We start from the raw sequence: 19,202 nt of genomic DNA, 5'->3' as shown, positions 1-19,202 counted from the left end.
AGGCTATGGACCTGGTGGGTGCTCTGGCCATGGGGGAACTGGTCAGGGACCTGTGGGGTGCCTGGGACTGGCCAAGCCTGAGGCCATTGTTTTGAGCACCTTCTTCTGGGCCAGCTGACAATGCTCACCCCACTTTCAAGCTTTGCCTGGGGAGCCCCAGATACTCACTGGTAACAGTTGTTGTTGAACTTGTTGTAGCTAGCGAAAGCCAACAGGACCCCAAAGCCAGGACCAAGAGAGAAGAAGATCTGAGCGGCAGCATCCACCCACACCTGGCAGCAGAGGTGAGGGTGAGGGCCAAGCCTGGGCCACACTCTGGCCTCCAGCCCTGGCTCCATACAAAGCGGAAAGACCAGCTCTCAGAGCTCCTCCCAGGGGCGACCACATACCATGTGCAAACCAATATGAAGCATAAGCCAATCCACTGCCCTTGACTGTACTTTTCATGCTTGTTCTTCTGATTTAAAACATTATTGCAGACGTGCCACTGAGCCTACATTTCTGTTGTCCCTACTGGAGGGACTAGTTTCCCTTAGTAAAATGACAGGCAGGTACCTCTCGTTTTCCCTGTTATCTTACCCCCGTCTCCAGCAGTTTCTGCCAGTTGGGTTTCAAGTAGAAGAGAACACCCCTCCAGGCTCCAGGGAGGGTGGCCCCCCTTACCAGCAGGACCAAAAGAATGATATAAGGGAAGGTGGCTGTCACCCATACCACCTGTGAGGGAAGGGGGCAGAAACACAGATTGTCAGCTTGTGGGTCTTGGTGGCTTTTATGCTTGAAAACCTCTAGGAAAGGAGATGGACCTCTTCTGTAACTATAGGAGGCAGGGTGATGTGGCAGAAATATCAGAGCCTTTAGAATCTGACGGGATCTGATTCCCAGCTTGCCAATACTCCCACCTCCAGACCCACTTCCCACCTGCAATATGGGAAAACACCCAGCAAAGGACAAGACGGTAGCCAGTGGATATAAAGCATGGACCACAGCCCATCATGGGCTTTCAACAACTTACTGCCACGATTATTCATTGTGACACCACAGGAAGGGGTTAAAGGAATTTTTTTTTAAAAATCATACAATGGTTCCTGGGATTGGTCCATTTCTAGAATTCCTGAACAGATTTGGTGAAGAGAAATTGAGCATCGTGGATCGTGTTTGGTGTTGAAGGACAACAGTGCCCCTCTCTGTCTATGGCTGTCCAGGCTCCCGAGGGCCCCTTGGCAGCCAGAGTTCTCCTCACCTTGCCAGACATTTTGACACCTTTCCAGATGCTGAAGTAGATAACAGTGAAGATGCCCATGATGCAGAGGGTGAGCTGCCAGCTGATGCCCCCCAGGTCCTGAAGTCCCTTAGACCGATGGATCTGCAGGACATGGCGCCTGGAGCCAGTGAGAAAGAAAGGCGCGTGAGATGGCCTGCGCAGTGAGCGGCCCAGGCAGCATGCCAAGGGAAGGGACAGACATCGAGGCACAAGGACCCAGCACTCGCTGAGCCTCAGAGAGTGGTGGCCCTGCCCGTCCTGAGGGACAGAGCAGCAGAACAGCACATCCAGCCCACAGGCCCTGGGAAGAGTACTCAGCACCACCCACCCTCCCCCCACCCGGGGGACGACTCTCAGGCCCCCTCTTTTCTGGCTGGGGCAGCTTTTGGGTGTCTGGGTAGTACGCCCCTTCCCACCCCAAAATCCCGCTCTCGTGGTTGGCAGCTGCCGGAAAGCCCCGCATTGAGGAGTACGACGTACTCCAGGCATCCTCTTCCAAAGGGTAGGTCCCGCTTGTGAAGTGAACACATGAAACCAGAAACTCCTTGAATAGCTGCGGACTACTGCAGCAGGGGGAGGCTTTGATTCCCTGACAAGGTGCCAGAGCCAGAGCCGGGGCCCGGGAAGAAGGCTGATTTTGACGCGGAGGAGTCATTTTGGAATGTGAACCAAGGGATCGGCCTGGGCACCTGGGGGCAGCCTGGCCTGGCACATTACAGAGGGCGGGGGAGGAACAGCGCAGAAGGCCAGATTAGGGAGCACTCAAGGTCGAGTCTCCCAGCTCCACATCAGCGTGGTGCCGGCCCTGCCCCTCGTTCACTTACACGTACCCCTCTTGCCCTAAGGGCTTCATTTCCGGGACACCAGGAAAGAGAAGAGCCCCTCCCTCCCTCCGCGGAAGCCCCACCCCCGGGGGTGTGGCCTGCCTCTACCAGACCACCCCTCACTTACATGCACTTACGTGTAAAATTCTTCAGCGGGAGACGTCGAGTGCAGCGTCCAGGTGACGTTGTTCCCCGAGAAATAGTTGGTGCAGTTGCCGGTGTTCCAGGAGTTGGTGCAGCTGGTCCAGGGCAGCTGGTCGGTGAAGGAGGAGATGAGGTAGTAGAGTGCCCAGGCCATGATGGTGTTGTAGTAGGAGGCGATGTAGAAGGCGATGATGCAGATGGCGTAGCCGATCCCTGGGAGGGGAGTGGGGAGGGGGGGCACGTTTACAGGGCAGCCTGACGGTGACTGACAGACCCGGGGGGCCTTGTAGGGCCCTTGCAGCTCAAGGGAGCGGAGTGGGGGTTGCTGGGGGCTGCCATCCCCCTCATTCCCCAAGGCTCTGGGAGGTGGTGGACAAGGTGGCAATGTGGTAAATTCCTTAGATGTATTTGCAGGATCACACGTTTGAGAAACACACACACGTCTGTGCTGTTACTGCTTTAAACTCTATTTTGGTTGCTTTAGATTTTTTAAAAGTTTTTTTTAAATTATTATTTATTTGAGAGAGAGTGAGAGAGAGAGCACAAGGCGGGAAGGGTCAGAGGGAGAAACAGACTCTGCCCGGATGGGGGAGCCCCATGCGGGACCCCAGAATCATGACCTGAGCTTAAGGCAGTCACTAAACTGACTGAACCACCCAGGCATCCCTATTTTGGCTGCTTTAAAAAATACTTTTATTTGAATACAGCTGACACACAACGTTACGTTAGTTTCAGGTGGACAACAGGTGATTTGAGGATATATATGTAACGCTCTACTCACCACAAGTGTGGCTACCATCTGTCTCCACACGACGCTATGACAGCAGCTGTGACAGCACTATATTCCTGATGTGGTGCCTTTCATCCCCATGACGGATTCATACCATAACGGGAAGCCTGTACCTCGCAGTCCCCTTCACCCATTTTGCCCATGCCCCATCTCTTGCCCTCTGGCAACCATTAGTTTATCCTCTATAGTTATAGGACTCTATTAGATCTACTTTTATTTATTTTCTAAAATGCTTATTTTTATCATTACTATTTTTAAGTTTATTTATTTAAGATTTTATTTATCTGACAGAGAGAGATCACAAGTAGGCAGAGAGGCAGGCAGAGAGAGAGGGAAGCAGACTCCTCGCAGAGCAGAGAGCCCGATGCGGGGCTCGATCCCAGGACCCTGAGATCATGACCTGAGCCGAAGGCAGAGGCTTTAACCCATTGAGCCACCCAGGCACCCCATTAAGTTTATTTATTTTTTAGTAATCGCTACACCCAGTGTGGGGCTCAAACTCATGATGCTGAGATTAAGAGTCACATGCTCTAGTAACCAGGTGCCCCAGGTTTGCTTTTAATTGCCATTTATTTTGTTTCTCTTTAACAACCGCATACCACTCGAGCAGTCAAAAACTTAGTACTCAAGTCATCGCCCAGAGATACCTTCAGGCCCAGCTGATTGCGGAAGAAGGTCCCCAACTCCCATACTCTCCCCTGCAGGACCCACCTACCCACCCACCCACTCAAGCCTTTTGGTTACCTTTGAAAATCGGGCAGATTTTCCTCCATATGGAAATGCATCCGTTTCGGTGGTACTGGCCCAGCGCAAGCTCCATGTAGAACAGTGGGATCCCCCCGAAAATGGCCATAATCGTGTAGGGCAGGAGGAAAGCCCCTGAGGCAGATGAAAGACAATTTCACCCCCTGCCCACATCTGCACCAGGACAGCCCAGCTGATCGGGACACCCAGGGTCGCGCTGAGATTCACGGGGCGCTAAGATGCTCAAGTCTCATGAAGCCACTCTGTGCTGCGTGACCTCACACTGTGATCTCCTGGACTTAGCACCTTCCCAGAGCTCCATGGTCAAATGGGGCTTTAAGAGAGTTAACGAAGGCAGCTGAGAGTACAGGGAAAGAAAGCTGGGTTCAGGATCAACAAGAAAGCCTGGGTTCCGGGCCCTGGAATGGGTTGCACGTCAACCCACCCTGAGGACCGGGATCACTGCCCCTCCTGGAACATGTTCCCTCCCCTATGAAATGACAGTGGCGGAGGGCTGAGCTTCCCAGCTTCCCGAAGCCAGCCACACACGGAATCACTGGTGAGCTTAAGGACACAGATCCACCCACACCCCCGATGCGGAAGTTCCAGGTGTGGGTGTCACAACAAAAATGTGCGACCCGCCCAGGTGATTCTGATGCAACCAGAGCTCAGGACCCTTGAGACAGATCACCTGTGACAACCTGCACCAGGGCTCCAATAATCGGCAAGTTCCTGAATTCCTATCTGTGGCCGTCCCTATCTGTGGCTCCAGACCCTTGTCACTGATACGTGACTCTATTCCCGTAACTCCACTAAGCCAGAACGCTCCCTTCGGAGCACCCTTGGCAGGTGTGGCTGAGAAGGGTAGTTTGTCACAAAAGGAGGACGCCTGGAGCTGCTGCATCACCAGGGATGCTGGCATCCCCAGCTCTTGTAGTGACACAGAATTTGGGAACACCGAGGTGGGGATTGCTCACCTGTCGCCTGAGTCTCAGCCCAAAGGGTGGGTCAGCTGTGATTTCCCCCCCTGACTCTCCCTCCCAGAAATTGCTTTGAACCTAGAAACTGGAAGTTGGGGCAACTTGGAAAGGTCCCACCTCACTTACAACTGCTCTGGGTACATCTGGCTTGGGAATAAGAACCACATTGTGTTCTCATGGTGGCATTTGCCCAACGGGGCTTGACTGGCTGAATGGTGGGGAATGAGTGTGGGACAAACGTCCCCAGCGCCTTATAGAAGGTGAGCCCTCTCCAGCTGGAGATAACTTCCCTCCTCCTGGGCAGGGAGGGCTGGGCTTCCCACATCCCCCCCCCCCCCCCCCCAGCCCCCAGCTGCCTTTGCGGCCACGTGGATCTAGTTCCTTTAAAAATGAGGCAAACCTAGGCAACTCCACGTCAGGCCATGGAGGAAATGAGGACACTAATGAATTCTCCCCAAACTTCATTTCAGCCGCCCTCCCAAATCAGCTACCAGAGCTTCTGTCAAAATAAATAACGACTGATTTGACTTCCATTTCTCGTCCTTGTCCCATTTTTGATAGCCAGTCCAGCGTCAACACAGAGGCACCGTACATTACTCACTCCTCTCCACTCTACTCTCTGCAGCTCCCACAGCCCTGCCTACAGTCCGCTACTCTTTTTGATAATCTACCAGTTAACTGCTCTGAAGTGTTGGGGGTGGAAGGAGGAAAAGGAGATAATCTCTAGCCTCAAAAATCTAACAGTCTTGGAGGAGACAGAAGGCAGATCCAGTGTCTGGTTTGGGGTTATTATTAAGGCCATGCTGTGGCTGGGTTCAACTCTGGGTCATGCTTAGATTCCAACTCAAGACTCCGGACCTGAGCAGAAGCCCTTCTCTGACCACACACAGGTCCAAAGGTCCCGGAGGGCCTGGGACCCTGGAGCCACTTCCCAGTTTCTCCTCAGACAGATCTAGCCTCTCTGGCCTCTGCCGAGCAAAGCCCGCACAGGGCTGACGGCCATTCTCACATCCCGCTGTGGCGTGCAGTTGGGACCTACGGGGATGGGAAGGGAAGGGGGCCCTTCCACACATGAAGCACAAGCACGCAGAGAATCTGGCAAGGTCAGGTTTGGGAGAGCTTTTATCTGACTTCCTAACCCAGGGAGCCTCAGACATGCTGACTGAACATTGGGCTTACTGGGAACCCATCTTTTGGACCAGCTTGAACGTCCAAGCAGTCATGTTCTGAGACTCATCAGTTTAGACAAGACAGAAAAGACATGATCTCTGCTGTGGCCTCCTGAGAGGACCTTAAAGACCATCACCGGCTCCGAGCCTCTGTTTGTGGCCCAAGATACTGACCCCCTCCGTTCTGGTAGCAGATGTAGGGAAAGCGCCAAACGTTGCCCAAGTCCACCGCATAGCCAATGACAGAGAGGAGGAAATCCATCTTCTTGCCCCAGGTCTCCCGCTCCCCTTGGTGAGCCTCGGCGACTAGGGCGGTGGTGGCAGCTGGAAGAGCGTGCTGAGTGTCGTCTCTGGCACCAGGGCTCGGCACCGCTGAGTACCCATTGGAGATGTGGCCAGACTCCACCTTATCCTCAGGGACAGGGACCCCCTTCTGCAGAACTCCATTTTCCTGACAATCGTCTTTATCCTTACACGCGGGCAGCTCCTTCTGGGAATTTAAGGGCGTGGTCTCCATCCTGCTGGCTAGGGGACTATAACGACACCCATCTGCGGAAGTCCCCAGCTGAATTCAGGGCTCAGATCCTGGGATCTCCTCCGAGCTTTGTTATCAGCGGGATTGAGAGCTCTGTTGGAAAGGCACACAGTGAAGGGAGAACAGAATTACGCATTCTCCTTGTCTTTGGTATTAACTCAACAAACATGGTAAACTCCGTGAATTAATGGGATTACAAAAGCATCTGTCAAGCGTAAAACATCCTGTTTGCTATAGGGCAGTCAATAATATCAACCCAGTTTTCAACCTAGACGAGTTATCAAATCACAGTCAAGTCACCTGAAAAGGAAAAAAAACCTGAAACAATAAAACAAACAGGAATGGACAGCAAATCACCCAGGTCTCGCATCAGCTTTAAGAACAAGGGACCGGCTTCAGTTTGAGGGACCAGCGCCGCATCCTGGAGCTCACCAGTCACCCAGAAGAAGGTAGGAAGAGAGCTTGCTTCACCAATGCTCTGCAGAGCACTTACCTTGTCCTGGATGCTGTGAGGGGGAAAAGAAACCCAAAGAAAGGAGCTGTTGCTGCCTGCCAATAAATTAGGACGGTCCTAAGCCCTTTACGCCAAGCATGCCGTGTATTTTACATAAATTATAGGTATGGCTTTAAAAGGACGAGAGTAAAGGCACCCCTAGCTCCTCAGCTGTGGACTTTTCCCCTCTTCCCGGGGTCTAGCCCTTAGAGATTCTAGCTGCTTCTGGGTGTGTCCAGTCCGTCTGTGCTTTGCAGAGCTGCCTTCGCCTTGTGCCTCTGCGGGTCTGCCCAGGCTTTGAAGGGCCCTGCTGCTCACCGTGGGTTCTGCCAGCCTCTCCCAGCGGTCCTGAGCCAGATGCACCTGTTATTCGGCAACAGTGGGCAGGCGGGGAGAGCGGGAAGAGCCAGGGAGAGGAGCGTGAGGGTTACAGATGCCGGCATGGCCGGTGTCTCTGAGCCCACACAGCCTGGTGGCGAGGGCTGGCCGGGACCTCGGCACCTCCACAGCCCTGCCGGGGCCTTGGTGCGGGGAAGTCAGAGCAGCAATCGGGACCCAGGCCTCGTACATCAAATGTGGAGCAGAAATTCGAGCCCTTTTGGACTTTAAACCTATGGCCTGTTGTAAAGTCGTCAGGAGCCAAGACCTGCCAACTCACTTCATTTCATCTGGGCCTGAACTCTTCAAGCTCTTGAAATAATCTGGGAGTTGAAACAGGTTTCTGTTTAGCTCAGGTCATAGTCTACCTTTCGAGATGTCCAGGGTGAACTATTGCTGTTCACAGCTCCAAAAATCTGCTATTACCCCTTCAAATCCAACAGCTGGAGGATGGCTAGAAATGGACGGCTAATAAAAAATGGCCGTGTCTGTCTCCTACCTCTCTGGGGCTTTCAGTGACCAGAACTGAACTGTCCACACGTGGAAACGTGAAGATAAAAATGTAGCAAGGAATGAGAGCAGAGGAATGGATTCACACCGATGACTGCATACATAAATATTGGCAAGGGCGAGAAATGACCGAGAAATGACTTAGAGTTCTGTGTTCACTGGGTTCCTTTCTCTGTAAAGCAGAAAATAAAAATTTTAAAGGGCTTGATTGTTGCCAGAAAGATTACAGCCACAAGAGAGAGACCAGCCAGCTCCATGGCTCTAGGGGACAGGGTGGGTGTCCCGTGTTCTACCCTTTCTACCTGCTTGGCCCCCACCCCCTGACCCCACCCTGGGCTCAAGGTTGCTCACAAACGAACATGAATTTTGATAAGGAGTGATCTAGATAAAACCCCATTGTGCCCATCTTTATGCTGCTCTCAGCCTCTCCCTGTCCCCCTCTGTGGAGCCCTCGGGTTAACCACCCATTCTCTCATCCACCATAAGCCACCACGTACCAGGCCGAGGGATTTTTTTAAAGTTCATTATTTTTTCGAGAGATGATGAGGCGTCAGAGTATTTAAACTCAGAGCTAAATTAAACCTGCCCTTTGTGGTCTCTGGTTGTGTTGTCTGAAGCAGGCCTCCACACTTCCCTTCAGCCTCAATCATCGGCCTGTTGTCTGCATTGAACACTGAAGAACTTGAAGGTCAGATGACAGAGATAAAGGGCTTTACCGTGCAACCCCATGGCACCCAATGGGCAGAGCCAGCCTTGACCAAGGCTCCCCCTCCCCCACCTTTCTTTCTCCACCTTCGAATTTTTACCCTGAGCTTTTGCAGGAACTTCTCCCTATCTGGAATACCGCATTGCTGCTCGCATTGAAACTGCCGCTCAGGGGACCTCCCCCCCAGCTGGCTCAGTGCCTAGAGCGCGTGACTCTTGATCTCGGGGTCGTGAGTTCGAGTCTCAGGTTGGGTGTAGAGATGACTTAAAAAACAAAACAAAAAAACTGCAGCTCAAGGAGCAGCTATACCATCCAGTCATTCTCTGGCACATTCCCCCATGGTCTATGGGAAAGACACGTCACCCATCTCCGAAGAGTATCGTGGTCGGGGGAGCAAACCCTTAGCCATACTAGTGACTCTGTGAACTTCCTCAGGCCTGGGTCGAGTTCTAGGTTTCCTGTACACTCTCTCCTGGGGAAGCTTGCAGGGAGGCTGGACAATGTGCATGTGTTGCTGAACTTTTCCGAGCAATGTATGTTCTTCAGTATCTTCAGGGGTCCGTCCCCTAAAGCAACTGATCTCGATTCCTTGGCACCTGCCCCGACCAGCTCCTAGAAGAATAGTATGTGCTTCTCTATTTTTGTTGTGAGCATTACAAAGACCTTGCTTCCTGATATATCCCCCCAGCACTTTTTTTTTTTTTTTTTTAATTACATCAACAGGCTGAAATGGCCCAAGTCCTAAGAAAGCAGGTTAAGAGGGATCCTGGGCTGACTCATGACTTTAAGCCGGTCACTCTCCAGCCAGCTCCACTCTCTGGCACTCCTGATCACAGACCCTGGGGTACAAACATAAGTTACAGCCACCCAAAGCCACCAAACGGGCAGGAGATACGCATCTCCTTTTTTTCTCTGCTTCTCCCAACTGGAAAAAAACTCCTCCCGGAGACTCATCCAGACAGCCAGGAGACCACGGCCTGGCCCGGACCCCCTTCTGCCCGAGGCTCTCGTGCTCCTTTCTTACTTTTCTGATTCTATAGAGCACTGGCCACCTTTTCCTACTGAGTCCAGCAGATCACCGTTGAGAGCAGGCTGCCCTGGGAATATAGAAGTAAGAGTTAAGAAAATTGGCTTCTAAGAATGTTCTCTTCAAAGCTTTTTTTTTTTTTTTTTTTTTTTTTTATTTATTTGACAGACCGAGATCACAAGTAGTCAGAGAGGCAGGCAGAGAGAGAGGAGGATGCAGGCTCCCTGCCGAGCAAAGAGCCCGATGCGGGGCTCGATCCCAGAACCCTGGAATCATGACCCGAGCCGAAGACAGAGGCCCTAACCCACTGAGCCACCCAGGTGTCCCCCAAAGCTTTCTTTTTTAAAAGATATTTTTATCCTGCTGGGTAGAGGTTGCAAACGAGGTCACTGTTACAGCTGTGACCTCCTCCAGGCAGCCTTTGAGTTTCTCCGTGGCCAGAGAAAGCCCCAGAAGCCTTCCTTTGCACCTCAAATGTGGGCTCTTGCACCAGGCAGACCAAGTGACCGGCTGGGGTGGCATGATGTCATGCTGCCCCTGGGTGGGATGACAGCCTGACACGTGGGACCCTCATCCCCAAATCTCCGCACACAAGCAGCATGGTGATGCCTCTGGCAGGCTGACAGTCTGCTTTCTGTCCACACTCCTGCTTCCTCTCAGCCCAGGGGGTGGCCTAAGACACCCCACTTCCCCCCCCCAACACACACACATATATACCCTTCAGGAGAAAGGATTGTTTCTATTTAAACTTCTGGTCAAATCTCCATTCCCCTTTCCACAAACCCTGCTTTTGTAGCCAGGGGAACCAGCATCAGAACAAGCACATAATTACAGCAATTAGTCATGAAACCACCCAGACCTTTGGAAATGGCCATGACCTGACTTGTCCATTGGACATCCATCAGCACATTCTAAGCAGAAACACTGGAGAAAGTTTGTACTTTGACTTCACTTGTTGAGATCAAAGTGAGTTCATGTCTTGGGACACTTGGTTTCCATTTTCAAAAACCAAACCAGACCCAGCACGGATGATGGGTGTACCACAAGAACAGAATAATTATAGGTCAGATGGCCAAGTGGAAATTTGCCTTCTCTCTTCAGAGAGGGCGTCTGACGTTCCCAACACACCTCCCTGAGGACTAGAGCGATGACAAAGCTCTGGTGTCCATGGCTGGGGAGCCCCTGGGCTTGGCAACACTAATTCTGCAAAGGCACACTGTATGCCTACTACATGCCAGGCAGGCTCTCAGAGGCAAGGCAGGTGCAGTCCTGCCTGCATGGAGTTCATGGAACAAGGCCAAGCTCCGACTGTGGGAAAACAGTACTTGTGCCGAAGGAGGGAGAGGCAGGGGTGCTCGAAATCCCTGTTGTGTCTCCCTTTGAAAACAGAGCTTCCTGCGGACTGATGCAGCGTGTTGAGGTAGCTCACATTTCAAGCCCCAAGATGCCTTCAGAGTCTACAAGTCATCCCTTTTTCCCTATTGTGCAGTTTCTGTCACAGGAGGCCCAGATGTGAGTGGGTTCTGACTCACAGTCGCCCAAAGCATAAACGCCCAGGAGCCCAAAGGGACTCCTGGCTCACCTTTCAAACAAAACAGACTTCACCATGTGAATGGGGAGCGCAGGGAAAACCCGCCTGTTTTTGGACCAAAAGGGCTAGAAATGAACACTGCTTTCCCAACCAAAGAATTCTTTGTGTGAGACCGACAGTTCAATTTTTTGGAGTGGGATTAAATAGTCTCTAATCCTGAGGGCCGTCTGGGCCAATCATCACGAGAAAGGACAAGGGTCTCCTGTCCAGAACTTGCCCTGCCTGGGGGAGGGAGGAGCTTCGACCGTCTCTGCACACAGAGTGCTGAGTAGAGAGGATGAGCCCTTGGTGGTGTGGTCGACATCGCTCCAGAGGCCGCACGAACATGCTGTGGGTTGTTTACTTGTCAGTGTCTAGCATAGGGACAACGTCAATAAATGACAGGGCATTGACAGCCACTGGGCCACCACACGTATACCGTCCCTCCTGCCCTCCGGCTTCACACCCCAGTCAGGCGGACCGGGGTCCAGAGGCGAAGTGACTGCACCCCATCCCACGAGCCCTCCCTGTGATCGTTCCTCCCAATCAGCTCCTCTCCATGGGGTCACTGGGAAAGCTGTAAACAGCAGAGTCCTGGGCTGCCGTCCCAGAGATTATAATTCAAGAGATCCGTGTGGGTGCTGCATGCTTAACGGGTGCCCCAGTTTCATCAGGGGCAGGTGGGCCATTGAGCGCCCCCAAGTGTATCCCCACCCCAGGCCGTTGCTGCCCGAATTATCCCGCATCCTTGGAGGCCTGGGTTCAGTTTCTATCCACGAAGCTTCACTCACCACCCCAGCCCAAAGGATCTCTCTCTACTCTGTATGATCACCAGAACGTCACTTGTCACTGATTAGTAGATGTCATTAGTCATCCTTTTACGTCTGTTCGCTTTGGATGCCTTTGGTAGCGGGGTCGTGACCCACACACCTCTGGGCTCAAATACGGGCACGGCCGCCAGAATGGAGGTTGTATTTTGGGTTCCTTGGGTGCAGGGCCTGGGGAGCCCCAGCCACAATGCTGGTGGTTTTGAGCCTCAAGTGAGGCACAACCCTTTGGTCCCCAGGGTCCCATTCTCAGGGGCCCTGCCCCAATCCTCACCCATTGGCAAGATGAGCTGCGCATCTTGGCTGGGGGAGGGGGGCTGTCACAACAGTCATTTCCATGGACTCTGGACTAGAAAAGACGGACATGTCTGGGATTAAAGAAGAGTCTGGGTTGTGCTTTTAGACTCTGAAACAAGTACCAGCAGGCACACCCATCAGCGGTCTGTGCTCCAAATGTTCATGCGTGAGTTGCTTGTTTGGAACGTGGGATGTGTTTTCTCCCTACAGAAATCCACCTTATAAAGGGCGGGTAGCCTCCCAAACTCACTTACAGAATCCTGGTTTGCCCGGAAAATCCAGAAACATCTAAAATGTAAGCTGTGGGACACAGCTTTGTTAAGTACGACAAAAGGGGGTGCGGGGACAATGAAGTTGATTGGGAGGTATCTGTCACCCATCATCTCTCTGGCCTCACGCTCTTTCTGGGTCTTGAGCAGAACTAAACTTCAGGAGAGGACAGGAAGTGGGGAGACTCTTGGCAGGTTCTATGGAGGGGTCTTTGGGCAGCCTTCTAAGAGCTGTAGAAGGTGAGGACACACAGTTTCTATCACATTGAACCCCACAGCTCACAACTTTTTGCTGAAAACGAAACCTCTGCCGCTGTGTCTCAGCGTGGACAGGCCAGGAGAGGACTTGGGAAACTCAAACAGCCGATGTGCTAGATCGGGCAGGCTGAGGAGTGCCCCTTATACCTTCGAAACCCTACTTTATTGTTGCCATGCAATCTACGCCATAAATAGAAATCAAGATCAAAAAATGGGGCAGACTCCAAACACAGATTTTCTCGTCCTTAATACAAAGTAGATCGCTACAACTACTTTTGCGTGAAACAGACATGATTAGGCCCACAAACGGAGCCGGTGCGGGGGAGGGTGGAGAACACCAGCCCCCACCTTACCCCAGGGGCGGCCGGGGGTGGGTGTTAGGAAGTGAGGGTAGATTTACCTGTGGCAGCTGAGCCAAGCAGAGGGGTGGGCAGGGAGAAAGGGATTTGAAGTCGAATTAAGTACAGTGGGAGTGGCGTAGGCAAGAGGAAAGGGGGAGCCCCCGTTTTTCCAGGCGGGGCAGGGAGCAGGGAGGACACAGCAGCCCAGGGCTGAGGTCAGGCAGCAGAGAGGAGGGGCCCACAGAGGCCACGAAATGCTTCTGCTTTAGGAAATGTTGCCTGCAGGGACCTACACTCTTAGGTCAAGAAGTTCTGAAATGTGCTTTACAGTGTGTCGTGCACGCGGCTTGGGGACATTCATGAAAATCAGTTCATCGTTACATAGTACTGACCTAGGCCTCGGATGCACAGAGGTGGGGGCAAGAGGCGGTTTCCGACCCCTGTGAGTCTCTGGTCTCAAGAAGTAACCCTCTATCCTACAGAGGACACCCTTGAGAGAGTGGGGGAAATTTAAATAAGGGCTGTGATATTTGGGTTTTTCATAAAAGTTGATCCAATTGTGTCCCAAATGTGATAATAACGGGGCCATGCTTATGTAGGGTCAATGTCCTCATTCTTAGGAGACAAAATGTCAAGTATTTAGATGTCTGCAAACTCTTGAGTTTCAACAACAACAAAAAATTATGTGCTATATAGATTGTCTCACTGTTACACAAACTATGTCATACATATTATACAGAATGAATCAAACTACATATAGTACACGTGCAAAAATTAGAGCAAGTGGACACACAAACATGACAAAATGTTAACGACTGGCAGCTCTGAGGGAAGAAGTTTCACCAGGCCATTTCTCTGAATTTTCAATTGAAATGTTTTAAAGATTTTATTTATTTATTTGACAGACAGAGATCGCAAGTAGGCAGAGAGGCAGGCAGAGAGAGAGAGGGAAGCAGGCTCCCTGCTGAGCAGAGAGCCTGATAACTGGCTCAATCCCAGAACCCTGAGATCATGACCTGAGCTGAAGGCAGAGGCTTAACCCACTGAGCCACCCAGGAACCCCTCAGTTGAAATGTTTTAAAAGAAAAAACTGGGGGGAGGAAAATCATTCTAGTCTTCAGAGCGCTGGGAAACCTCCAGTCAGTCAGATCTCCCTGTGGGCCCAGGGTGTGCCCAGAATAGCATATCTCCTTTCTCCTCTCTCTCTCTCTGGGCAGGGCCTCCCTCCCCTTTCCTCCGGCCCCTGCTCCTTTCCTCTGAAACAAGAAAAAGAGCCAGCTAGCTGGATTAGTGTTCAAAAAAAAAACACACCCGGGGGAGAGGAAAGAACAGAGGTGCAGGAGACACAAGTCCCAGGCAGGGCTGAGCCCTCAGAGCCAAGGGTGAGCTGGAGTAAACCACAGGGGACCTGGAGCCCTGCCAGCTAGGCCCCTCCCTAAAATCGAGGGAGTCCCTTAGTGAGAGGGAAAAAATTCCGTTTATCTTCATTCAGCAGCTCAGTAGTAATGGAAATAAAATGTTCTTTTTCTTTGAATGTGGCAAGAAAAAAATCATACAAAAACATAAGAAGGCAAAGGTCCCGCTGACTTGCTCCCTCTAATGCAGGCTGCCTCCCAGCCTCCAGCTCTGCATTCCCCCAGAGCACACAGCTGGCTCTCCCAGATCTGGCTTGGCCTTGTCGCCACGTCCCCCCAGCCCCACCCCACTTCTTCCCTCCCTACCTCAAATAATGGCATAAAGAGCTGGACCTCAGGATCCCAGGAGTCCTTCCCCATGCCATCTCCCACTTGTCAGTGTCTGGAGACCCTGGTCACCGGGCCGGCCCCAGGGGATATGATCCCCACGTCTCCATACTGCTGGGATTCATCTCTCGCTCTGCCGTCCAGGGGGTTCGGGGATTACTGACAGGATATCCAGTCCTGGCTTTTAGAAAGCCTATCACTTGGGGGCCCCTGGCTGGCTCAGTCGGTGGAGCCTACGACTCTTGATTTCAGGACTGGGAGTCTGAGCCCCATGTTGCGTGTACGGATAACTTAAAAACAAAATAAAATAAATGAATTAAAAGTAAAAAATCTAGGGGCGCCTGGGTGGCTCAGTCGGGTAAACATTTGCCCTCAGCTCAGGTCATGATCCTGGGATCCTGGGATCAAGTCCTGCTTCTGGCTCCCTGCTTAGCGGGGAGTCTGCTTCTCCCTCTGCCCCTCCCCTGCTCATGATTTCTCTCTCAAATAAATAAAGAAAATCTTAAAAAAAAAAAAAAAAAGTAAAAAAGCCTATGGCTTAAATACCCACTAAGGAATAACATTGGCTGAGGTTGGGGTGGTAATCAGGGAAGAGAGAAGGCCAACGGCCTCACACTGACCTCATCTCTACGCATTTTGTCACCCCACACAAGGCTGGGAGCACACTCCCTTGCTTTAAAAACGTGTTCTTGACCCCCAGTAAATGAGCAGTCATCTCCCCAGTCACCAGCAGCCGGTTCCAGTCAGGCTGAGGGAGCGCCCCTGCACAGAGTCTGTACTCAGAGATCGTTTCGGAAAATGGACCGAAGTCAGTATGATAAGCTGTGCCTAGAAAGAGGGGGGGTGTGTTCAGCCTCTGGTGGGTCTAGCACCCACCCAAGAAAGGCAGTTCACCCTCTGCTCAGGGAAAATCCCTTCTGCCAGGTGTCTCCCACAGGCCACTTTCATCTATTTTCCACCCAGGTCCCTTCCGGCAAGATGCCCGCTTTTCTTTCCTTAGGGTGCTAGAAGGTTCAGCCCAGAGACTAATTGTCCCAGGAATGGAGAAGTAGGGCGATTTATCAGATCTTTGACTCCACACCAAGCCTGTGACTGTTACGTGGAAACACCACAGTCCTCAGAGGACCCCGGCGCTGACCAGCAACAGATGCGTGACTGGAAGGAAAATGGGCAGAACCCAGATCTTACTGCCTGGAGGCCGTTGCTATCGCTCCACACCCTGGGTGTCCTGCAAAGGGGATGTGGGGGGTGGGGAAACCCAGGCTCCTGTTTCCTGTGGGTGGTTGAGGTGCAGGATTTGACTTGTGCAAACCTCTGCCTTCCGGTGACCCCTGGGGGTCCCCAAGGGACCCTGACTGGACGGCAACATCTGGGCAGAGTCCCGGGGCTCGGGCATTTGGCAGCATCATTTCCAGTCGTGTTTGCTTAAAGCAGAGAGATTAGGGTCACAGTCACAGGAGTGGAGGGGACTCGGACATCTGGTTATGTGGGGCCCTCTCTGCCGCTCACTTGTAGCTGAGGAGCTGAGCTGTGATGGGAAGAACTAAGGGGTGAGGTAGCTTCTGACAGAAAAATTACTCCCTTTGGTCACACAGGCATCTTTCTTAAAAAAAAAAAAAAAAAAAAAAAGTGAAATCATGACCGTATCCTGTTGGTTTATTAAGCCAAATTGAAATTAAACTTCTTCAGGCAGCCCTGCCTTTGTTCTCTCAAATTAAACCATTTGGTGATACGAAGGAGAAGGGACTGCCCCTCACTGGCTTCATTCGTGGAATCATCTGTTTCTCTTCAGAAGGGGATATCGGGGATGTTTCTGCAAGCCTGCCCTCGGAGACGACCCCCTCCAGCCAAGCACCCCCACACCATCGCACACAGCCCATTTGTGAAGCTCTTGGCCATGCTTCTCTGAGTTTCATCAAAATACTCTCCCAACTCTAAATATCCCCCACAGAGGAATTTCCGAGGTTTTCCTGATTCCACTGAAGCTTCAGCATCACTCTATCCCCACCCTTACCCCTCTGCCCACCCTTAGTATATGTTTTTTAAGCAAGAGACGGAGAAAAATGGGTTTGAGGAACTGTCCTGCTCTTAGATTCCTGAAATGTCCCACGGGCATCACCAGAGCGCTGAGGGGCCTTCTGATGAATTGTGAAGCAGTCTCAACCTGCTCTTGCTCGAGTTCAGTGGAAAAAAAAAAAAGAAAGAAAAGCCCATATACAAAATGGCTTGCTTAGTTAGCCCTATCAGAACCGGACTCTCCTCAGGGCACTGGGAGCAGCCAAACCCACCCCAGTCCGTGGTAGGAAAATCCCCTTTGGGCACCAGCAGCTCCACACAAAAGCAAGGACTAGGACAGAGTCAAAGCTGTGTGTTTCCCTCCACTGCTCAAAACCCAAATGCTAATGCTCCTCCGTGTCATTAAACCTAAATCCCAATGTTGCTTCCTTAGACATTTTTCCTATGTAACTGAAAGCAAAACACATTAAATATTTGATCCAGTCTTAGCATGATGAGAGCTAGCGGACTCATAAATAATCCACTGACCTGGTTCATTTTTCTGGACAAAATTGAGCATAAAAGTACACGCACACACACAAGCGCTGGTAACGCCTGACTCTTAGAAAGTCTCCCCCTCTCAGATTCTTCAGAACCCCAAGTGAACCAGAAATTCTTTACGCAAAAGACCCAGTGCCAAAGGAGATGTGCTCCCTCGGGTCCTTCCACTCCAGAGAGTGTTTTCAAAGACATATTTAAATGCACACGTTTTCTTCAGCAACTGACGGTTCCACACTTGAACCGTGTAGAACAGCTCGCTGGAGTCTAAGTTTCCCATAAATTCTGAATGGCCCGGGAGGTGGCTGAGCGTGCACCAGCTCTGCCAGTGGGAACAACCCAGGCGCACGGAGACTCGTCCCACTTAAGAGTCCATTCAGAGATTCCTCTAGATCCTTGGGCATTTCTGTCGACCAGAAGCCTCTCTGCAGAAACGCCTCTGCACGCAGCCACCTGCCCGCCACGGCGATAAGGGACCAAACCCGAGCTGCGAGCTGAAACTAAAGCAACTTTTCCTCATGAGCGGGACAACGCTTAGCCTAAAGCACATCTTCACAGGGTCTTGCTCTGGTCCCCAGGCCATCGGAACAGCCCCCGCGGGTGGCAGACTAAGGAGCCCTCCAGTGTCCCCCAGTCCCCTGGGCCGCGCCCTGTCCCCGGGCTCGCCGGCTGTCCCCACCCGTGCTCCCCTGGAGGGCAGCGGCAGCGCCTGGAGCCCACCGCGCGCACACGCCCACCGGCCAGCCAGCGCCCGGGGGAGCCCCCGCGGGGTGGGGTGCGGCAGGAGCTGGGATTCGCAGCGGGGCAAGCCGACCCACCTGCCGGGAGTCCGTGGGGAGGCTGGTCCAGGGCCCTCGGAGGCGGGGCGGCCCTCACGCCCTTGAGGCACCGGGGGCGCGGCTGCCTGTGCGGGAGCGGGCGCCAGAGCGGCCGTATTTGTACTCTCTCGTTCCCTCACATGGTCTGATCTCTAGATATCCACCGCCAAAGAGCTCTTTAAGAATTTTTGCGTCACTTTGAGCTGCAGAAACTTTACGTTTCCCGCGTGGCCGCGGCTCTGCGCTCCCCCCGGGGTGGGGTTGGCCGCCCCCGGCGCTCGCGCGGGGTGGGGAGGGGTGGAGAGGCTGCGCCACGTAGGGAGGGGGTAGGGGGCGGAGCGGGGCCCCAGGAACCGGAGGGGAGGCCTCCCTCCCTGGGAGGGACAGTGCTCTAGGAAGCGAGAGAGCCCGCGCGGCGGGGCCACTGGCAGAAGGCCCAACAGAGCCAAGAATCCCAACTTTTTCGCTCTCACCTCGCGGGTGGGCGGGCCTCTCCCCAACCGACAGGTATATTTCCACCCCCACCAGCTGCTCCCCAAGTTTAGGGTTCTGCTCAAAATCACTCCTGCAGAGCGATCTTTCTGGACCACTGACACTTGCCCATCACCCCCACCCTGCATCCTGCTCTGTTTTCTTCCTAGGACTTAGCACCTGGCATTCCTGGGGTTCATCGGCCCCACGGTCTGATGTGCGCTGGGCCAGAAGGGACCTCGTCTCATTTCTGGCCATCCCATCCCCAAGGCCTCTAGCAGCCCCTGACCTAGTGGCTCAGTAGTTACTTGCAGACAGACAGAATGAATGAATGATTTCTCCCTTGGTTAACTAGCCATACTTCAAAGCGGTATCGAACAGATTGTCCGGGTGGTGATGCTGGAGGGGATATGCCCCTGGTGTGGCTACAGTAAAGAACTTTCTACAGTATTTTAATTATCTCAAGAGGTTCAACATGGGCGTATTGTTTTGAAC

General features: G+C 52.6%; 1 protein-coding gene across 1 annotated transcript in view; it reads right to left on the bottom strand.

Annotated features, from left to right (window-relative positions):
- Window positions 1–18,316, bottom strand: part of LOC111151547 (solute carrier family 6 member 4) — a 33,457-nt gene extending 15,141 nt beyond the window's left edge. Inside the window, exons 1-7 of the mRNA XM_022509611.1 lie at window positions 18,237–18,316; window positions 6,087–6,540; window positions 3,764–3,898; window positions 2,223–2,442; window positions 1,241–1,379; window positions 580–714; window positions 169–272 (exon numbers count right to left, since the gene is read on the bottom strand). Coding sequence (XP_022365319.1) covers window positions 169–272; window positions 580–714; window positions 1,241–1,379; window positions 2,223–2,442; window positions 3,764–3,898; window positions 6,087–6,429 — 1,076 coding nt within the window. The 5' untranslated portion in view covers window positions 6,430–6,540; window positions 18,237–18,316. The remainder of the gene's footprint in view (window positions 1–168; window positions 273–579; window positions 715–1,240; window positions 1,380–2,222; window positions 2,443–3,763; window positions 3,899–6,086; window positions 6,541–18,236) is intronic.
- Window positions 18,317–19,202: the final 886 nt, after the last annotated feature.

This window comes from Enhydra lutris, unplaced genomic scaffold (genome assembly GCF_002288905.1).
Source record: "Enhydra lutris kenyoni isolate GAN:26980312 unplaced genomic scaffold, ASM228890v2 scaffoldscaffold26, whole genome shotgun sequence".
NCBI lineage: Eukaryota > Metazoa > Chordata > Mammalia > Carnivora > Mustelidae > Enhydra > Enhydra lutris.
This window is presented reverse-complemented; position numbering and strand designations above follow the sequence as displayed.